The sequence below is a fragment of the Chinchilla lanigera genome, unplaced genomic scaffold (genome assembly GCF_000276665.1).
Source record: "Chinchilla lanigera isolate Chin_1 unplaced genomic scaffold, ChiLan1.0 scaffold00007, whole genome shotgun sequence".
Classification (NCBI taxonomy): Eukaryota; Metazoa; Chordata; class Mammalia; order Rodentia; family Chinchillidae; genus Chinchilla; species Chinchilla lanigera.
In genome coordinates this window covers 14,215,348-14,222,974 of record NW_004955408.1, presented here as the reverse complement: position 1 = coordinate 14,222,974, position 7,627 = coordinate 14,215,348, and the positions used below count along the sequence as shown (strand labels likewise).

Genomic DNA, 7,627 nt, shown 5'->3' with positions numbered 1-7,627 from the left:
TTTTTTTTTTTTTTTTTTTTAAAGGAATCCCAACACACAAATCATGGTCAACCTTCCTGGTAAGGTTCCTTATCTCCTGGTCTTCTGGGAAAACACCCGAAGTCAAAACGATCATCTTTACTCCTCCTCTACTCTGGGCTCCTTCTCCCACCTTGTTTCCTTTCATTTTATCAGGGATCAGCTGTGTGACTTTCTTGATTTTATGTTTCATTCTTCTTTTTCCGTTTTCCCCTCTTTGGTGCTGGAGATTGAACCCGAGGCCTCACTTACACCCAGAACGTCATCTACTCCTCAGCTACAACTCAAGCCCCCTTCTTTTTTATTTGTTTATTTATTTAGTCTTAGTTTTAATTTTGCATTGTTTTTGGTTTGTTTGGCTGTTTGAGACAGAGTCTCACTATGTAGCCCAGGCTGGCCGTGAACTCACAGCGATCCTCCCGCCTCAGCCTCCTGAGTGCTGGGATGGCAGGCAGGTGCCACCACACCCAGCAATTTTTGGTTTTTTGACACAAGGTGTTGCTCTCTAGTCCAGGCTGGCCTTGCACTTGCAATCTTCCTGCCTCAGCCTCCTGAACGCTAGGCTTACAGGTGCACACCAAATATGTTTTTTCCCCTAATAGTGAAACTAAAAGAAAAAATACAGTCTCAGTATATTACATTCAAACAATGCAAATAAAGCAGAAGTCCTGCTGAGGCACTATCCTCATCTTCCCCACTCCTTGAGATGTAGCCAGTGTTGACTGGTTACTTGTAGGCCCTTCCTGGTTTTCGTTTAGGTGTTCAATCATACCGTGTATATCATTCCCAGGTATGAAAATATCATACCAGACGTCGCTGAGCACTTGACATAAGCAGTGTGTTCCTGAAAATTGGATTTTCACTGAGAAAACGTTACTTGGAAACCTATTTCCCAATTCTGATTTAAAATAGAAAAAATGTAAATAAATGTATTACATGTTCACTCAGAACTCTAAAACACGGTGAGCTGCCTACCTACGTGCACATAACCAGGTACCTTGTCGAGTGTAAAATGCCCGGGACATTTCTTCCTTGATCGCGGTCTCGGTCATTTTCCGGTTGCTGGACACAGTGCCTGACACCCACCCACACACTACAGGAGGAGCGGTTGGCTCCGGCTCACGGTCACAGCGCAGAGCCGGTTCCACGCCATCTGCAACCTGGCAGAAACACACAGCCGCAGGGAGCTGCTCCTGTCTAAGGTGTAGTCAAGGAGCCGAGCCAGCGGAGGAGCCGGGGAGGCCACACCCCCAGGGACGAGCTCCCTGCCAGCCCCGCCCCCAAGGGAACGCCCCGCTATGAGCTCACCCGGGTCTTAACCAACGGACGAGCGTGGAGCGTCGCACCCAGGCCCAGCCACCTTCCAAAGCCTGGCTTCCGAATATATGAGCTCTCGGGGGCCGTCTAGATCTAACCCACAACAACCTCGCGGTTCATGTGGTTGTCACATGGGTCGCCTGGGGTCCAGTGAGGACTCCAGGGCCCCGCGGCCGCAGCCCCCTTCAGCAGCAGGCCCTGCCTGACGCTCAGCAGCTTTCAGACCTCTGCACTCAGCTCTGCCCTCTGCCAGTGGTGCGACTGTATTCAGATGTAGCTCAAACTTTTATTCATTTTTAAAACACATGTTGTGTCAGTCATAAATATAAACGTTTCCAGTATACTCAATGGCCAAAAATGTTGTATTGAGGAAACGGATATTTTGTAAAATGTTAATATTAAAAAACCAGGAGGTATCCTACAGGAAATCATTACTGGGGGGAAATGTCCTGTAGGGTACACCAGCTCCTATTTAGCTAGTATTTCCCCTAAGCCGGGCATCCTTTTGTTCTATAGTTTTTTTTCGTTTTTTTTTTTTTTTTTTTTTTTTTTTTTTTTTTTTAGTCTTAGTGCGAGAGGTTCCCACTATGCGGTTGCCTTGACTTTGTAGCCCAGGCTGGCCTCAAACTCATAGCGATCCTCCTGCCTCAGCTTCCTGAGTGCTAGGATTACGGGCGGGCCCCACCACGCCCAGTCAACTAAACAGATATTGAAGCATTTAGCACTGTGGTTTCCCTTTTAAAATAGAAGATTCTGCCACTGGTCCACTTAGTATGCTTTAGAGATGGTTTCATGTAAGACATAAATATAACTGAGGTTTTTTGTTGTTGTTGTTGTTTGTTTTTTTTCTGGTACCGGGAATCAAACTCACGACCTTGCACTTGCCAGGCAGGTACTGTGCTGCTGAGCTAAATCCCCAGCCCCATAACTCAGTTTTTAAACATCTATATAGAATTCCACAGTATGGAGGGCCATAATGTTCTAATCATTTCCTTTTGGATGGGGCATTTGTTTGTTTCTACTTTTTTTTCTGCCATTATAAGCAGTACTGCAACAAAACCTTTGCATGTGTGGACAGGGCCCCTGCCCGTTAGGAAGGGATCTTACTAAAGTCAGTGGTTTGAAGCCAAGAGGTTTCTTCCAGTTATCTTCTCAGCCCATTGACAGAACAGCCACTGGAGGATGGATCTAGCAGACAACCAGGCTCATCTTCAGGAGCAGGAAAAGGAAAGGATGTCAATTGTTGTGTTGCTTTTTACCCTGATCTGCAATCTTGCTCTCTCTCTCTCTCTCTCTCTCTCTCTCTCTCTCTCTCTCTCTCTCTCTCTCTCTCTCCAAGGTCTTGCTATGTAGCCCAGGCTAGATGCAAACCAGCAATCCTCCCTCCTCAGCCTCCTGAGTGCTGGGATTATAGCTGTGTGCCACCCTCCCAGCTAAGATGTGCTTCATTTCCATGTCACTCCAAAGCCCTGGAGTTCCTCCCATTTCCCGTGGGCTCCTACTACAAGGGGAAAAGCCAAGGCTCCCAGCTTCTGCCTGGGCCCACGAGGCACCCTCCTTAACACCCACTGCTCTGTCTTCCAGGTCCACCTGGCCGGACAGGGAACCGGGGAAAGCAAGGACCAAAGGGCAAAGCCGGGGCCATCGGGCTGGCTGGCCCTCGTGGTCCCAAGGGGGTCAGTGGTACCCCTGGGAAGCATGGCACACCAGGCAAGAAAGGGCCCAAGGGCAAGAAGGGGGAGCCAGGCCTGCCGGGCCCCTGCAGCTGTGGCAGTGGCCGGCCCAAGTCAGCTTTCTCCGTGGCGGTGACTAAGAGCTACCCCCGGGAGAGGCTGCCCATCAAGTTTGACAAGATTCTGATGAACGAGGGTGGCCACTACAACTCGTCCAGTGGCAAGTTCATCTGTGGTGTGCCCGGGATCTACTACTTCACCTACGACATCACACTGGCCAACAAGCACCTGGCCATCGGCCTCGTGCATAACGGCCAGTACCGCATCCGAACCTTCGACGCCAACACCGGCAACCACGACGTGGCCTCGGGCTCCACCGTCCTGGCTCTCAAGCAGGGTGACGAGGTCTGGCTACAGATCTTTTACTCAGAGCAGAATGGGCTCTTCTACGACCCTTACTGGACCGACAGCCTCTTCACGGGCTTCCTCATCTATGCTGACCAGGACAACCCCAACGAGCTGTAGACTGGCCAGCAGATGACCTCCAGGCAGGGACCAGGCTTCCAGACTCATGCTAACAGAGCAAGACCCCGGAACTGTCATGTCACAGGGGTGGGGAGTCTTGGAAGCTTCTATCCTCAGGCGGACCTCCTTTGCTGCTTTTAAATTTTTCCCATCATTAAACCCAAGTGTTTTTGTTCATCTATTCATCTACTCAGTGTGTTGGTGTCTACCATGTAGCAGGCATTATGCTATACCCACCTGCAAGCGACAGCGGTGGGCAAGAAGGTTCTTATCCACACAGGGCTTACATTCCAGTGGGACAGACAATTTACAAATAAGCAATCAGTATCATGCCAGGGTAGAAATGGACCTGCCAAGGTTGAGAGTAGTAGAAATATCAGGAGATAGGGAAGAGGCTGGTATTATTCTAAAAAGTTCATCTTTCTCCCCAATATATTTTAAAGTTTTCTTTTTTTTTTTTTTTGTACTGGGAATCGAACTCAGGACCTCACAATTACAAGGTAGGTGCTGCGCCACTGAGCTAAATCCCCAGCCCCCAAAAGTTCATCTTAAGTTTATCTATATAACATCTACAGATTTTAAGTAGGCAGTTTAAGGGATGTGTGCTGATATGCACACCTTGTAACCACTATGTAGATCAACAATCAGCTGCTATCCTCTCCCCAGGCTCTGAGACTCCAAGTCCGTACACATGCTCCGGCACTCACACTGGGGTGACGTCCTAAAAAACCCACTGTAAGCTGATCATGCACAAGCCAAAGCACACCCAACCCAAGGAGCATCCGTCACACCTCAGCAGCACAGCACACTGTGGAGTATCAGTCGTTCACCCTCTGCCACTGTACAACCGTACACTGAGAGGAGAAAGACTGAAATTCAAAGGACCATTACTATGAATGCATATTGTTTTTGTACCAGCATAAAGTAAAAAAATCCTAAGTTGAATCATCATTAAGTCTGGAGCCATCATCACTTCTCAGCCTTTTGGCTAAGATCAAGTGTGGAGCCATCTGTATCAAGATATTTTATTTTAAGCTGAGCCCCAAAGCAAGACATACAGCAGCTGCAAAGCGCTGGGAGGAGGGGGTCCCCTGGCCCATGAGTTACAGGAATAAAGGCCTTGATGTGAGGAAGAGCTGAGCACATTTGAGGAACTCACTGAAAGCCGGAGGGAAGCAGAGAGGAGAGGGGAAGCCTGAGGCCAGAAGATCCATCATTCAGGTCTGGGTGATGGTCAAGAGTTTGTTTTCCTCAAGAGAGCTTGTCAGGGGCCGGGGATATAGCTCAGCGGCACAGGTGCCTGCCTGGCAAGTGCAAGGTCCTGAGTTCGATTCCGGGCACCAAAGAAACAAAAAAAAGCAAAAGTGAGCACGTCAGGGTGCAAGAAAGAGCATGACCTTAATGCAAGGATAACCTGGAATCTGCTCAGAGCAGAGTCAAGTCGGTCACAGACCTGAGCACTTTACTGTTAGCTACAAATCACTGGCTGGCCCACATCTCAGTTCATGAGATGGACCAGGACATCCATAAATCCCCGACACCCACCGCGCTAGTGTGGCAGGATGGAGCCCCTACAAATGAATCTCACCTGGTCCAGGCGTTTCCCAGGCGCAGGAATCCGAGGAACTCCAAAGCCACAGCGGTGGGTGAGGGCCTACTACAGGGCCCCCAGAGGATGGGCCAGCTTCTGAGATATGAACAGCTGCCTTGTTCCTAAGCAATTAACATTTTCTTTCTTTAAAAAAACAATAGGAGGGGCTGGGGATTTAGCTCAGCTGCACAGCGCCTGCCTGGCAAGTGCAAGGTCAAGAGTTTGATTCCTGGTACTGGAAGAAAAAAAAAAAAAAGAAAACCTTTAGTGAAATCATCTTCCTCCCCACCCCCAGATATGGGCATTTAAAAGTAGCTGACTTAACCCTTTGTGGGTATTAAATCCAGCCTGAGCAGGTGGGGAGGACCCCAAAGCTCTGTGGTCACCGCTTCATGGCCTGACCCTAAGCCCATGTCTCCTTGCACGCTACCAAGGAGCTCTCAGGGAGAGGGATGGGAATGGGGGGGTTACCCAGGCCCTTTGGGAGATGGGGCGGGAGGGGCAGGGCCCTCATAGTGCCAGGGCCGGGGTCTCGTCTTCCTTGAAGTGGGAAGTCTCTGGCAGGTGGGGCAGACACAGAAGGTGGAGTACAGGGATCTCTGGTAGCCAGCTAAGGGCAAAAATGAGCTCCGGTTCATCCCGGAATGATTTTAAGGGTGGGTGCTACCTCAGTGAGCTGCTTGGAGCTCTCAAGATGTCTCTGGAGCGAGGCCCAGACCAAAACGGCAGCCCCAGGAGACGGCCTTCCCGGAGGCCTGGGCCCCCGCCCCGCCCAGCTCTGGCTGCCTCCCCTGAGCCTCACGCGTTGGTAAGCACCGGGAAGGAGGCAGCGCTCTGTGCAGTAAAACTGTCTTTAACCCACAAGTCTTTCTTCCCGTAGCGCATACTCTGAGAGGCAGCGGTCTTCCTGAACAAGGTCTGAAGAAGCTGCACTCTCATTATTAAAGCGCAAAGAGCTCCAGACCCACGGGGCCCGCCGGGCTTCACCAGGGCAGGCACTCCCTGCACCGGGGACCCTGCACCACCACCACCACCACCACTGACTTCTGGACCAGAGCTAGGACCGGGGAGAGGAGGGCGGAGGCAAGAGCACGGTCCTGGCCTCTGCAGAAAGTTTTAAAGGGTGCCCCAAACCCAGTAACCAGTGGAGATCCTATGTGAATACAGTGTGTTAAAATCGGTGCCAAAAACTGGTGAAAATACCAAACTGTTAAGTAAAGAGGAGATCTTACAGAGCTGAGATTTCGGTGAGGGGAGGAGGTCCAGTCTTGGAAGCGCCTGTCGCGTCTTGGGCCTCCCAGGGAGAAACTTTTCTCCCCTCCCGCCTGTCATCCTCAGTCGTGCCACTAGGGGGAGGGCATCTACCACACAAACCTCAGCCAGGGGTGAGTGGCTGCAAGAGCCGCCCAGACTCTCTCCTGCGGGCTGATCTCTAGATTCAGAGCCCAGAACAGAGAGGGAGAGAGAGCGCGTCCCGCCGCCGGCTTATGCAACCATCACCTTGTTCTGGGAATGAGAAAACAAGAGCCTCACCTCTTCCTGACGTTTCCATTTAAAGGAGTCCTAAGCACTCTGTGAATTGCAGACACAGCCTGGGACAGAGCAGGAATACAGGGGTTCATCCAGGACAAGAAATCGGGGTTCCTGTCCTGTTGCGTCTTCAGATGCACATGTGGCTTTGGCCGTGTCATTTGCTACCTGCTGGCCTCAGTGTTCCCAGTCTGGAAAATGAAGCGTTTGACTAGATGATCTTGGGAGCCATTTTGACACTAAATATTTATGTCTGTGGTAGGAAAGAACCTAGGAGTCCTTAAACATGACTTAAAACAGCTGGATGGATCTGGCCAGCCTGTTCTGAAACAAAGTTGAACTTCCACACTGATGAAAAATACCAAACTGTTAAGTAAAGCGGAGATCTTACCGAAAAGCTGCAGCTCTCTGGGCCCTTTCAACGAGCTGCTCTGGTTAGGGGTCGGGACTAGAATACAAGTGACAGCTAAGGGTACTGCACACCGGCCGTGTGTGGCACCTCCCGTGTGTGGACACGGCCCACTCCTCCACACCGCCGTGAGCAGGTGCAGGCTGCCATCCCGCTGTAGAGCGGAGAAATCTGAGTCCTAGAAAAAGGTGAGCCAGGCAAGGTGGCCCAGGCCTAGAATCCCAGCCCGCTGGGAAGCTCAGCCAGGCTAGTTTAGTGACACCCCGTCTGAAAAAACAAGAAGGGCTGAGGATGTTTCTCAGCAGAAGCCCTGGGTTCAATCCCCTGTACAAGCAAGAAGGAAGGAAGGAGAGGGGGAGGGAGAGAAGGAGGAAGGGAGGAAGGAGAGAAAGGAGAAGAGTGGAGGGGGTGGGGAGAAGAACGAGAGAAGAAGGTAGGAGAGAGGAGAGGAGAGGAGAGGAGAGGAGAGGAGAGCAGAGGAGAGGAGAGGAGAGAGGTCAGTGCCAAAGCCACCTGACGGGACCAGCGTGGCCATGCTGGAAGCTGCACTGTCCGCTGCAGTGG

General features: G+C 51.0%; 1 protein-coding gene and 1 long non-coding RNA gene across 6 annotated transcripts in view; one reads left to right on the top strand and one right to left on the bottom strand.

Moving 5' to 3' along the window:
• LOC102025763 overlaps positions 1-1,817 on the bottom strand; it is a 4,781-nt gene extending 2,964 nt beyond the window's left edge. Inside the window, exon 1 of the long non-coding RNA XR_259685.1 lies at positions 1,016-1,817. This is a non-coding gene — a long non-coding RNA (uncharacterized LOC102025763). The remainder of the gene's footprint in view (positions 1-1,015) is intronic.
• The window catches only part of C1qtnf2 (C1q and tumor necrosis factor related protein 2), a 47,570-nt gene extending 43,858 nt beyond the window's left edge, over positions 1-3,712 (top strand). For all 5 annotated transcript variants that reach the window (XM_013508968.1, XM_005376261.1, XM_005376264.2 and 2 more), the window contains one exon: positions 2,920-3,712. In XM_013508968.1, coding sequence (XP_013364422.1) covers positions 2,920-3,533 — 614 coding nt within the window. In that variant the 3' untranslated portion in view covers positions 3,534-3,712. The remainder of the gene's footprint in view (positions 1-2,919) is intronic.
• The last annotated feature ends 3,915 nt before the right edge of the window (positions 3,713-7,627 follow it).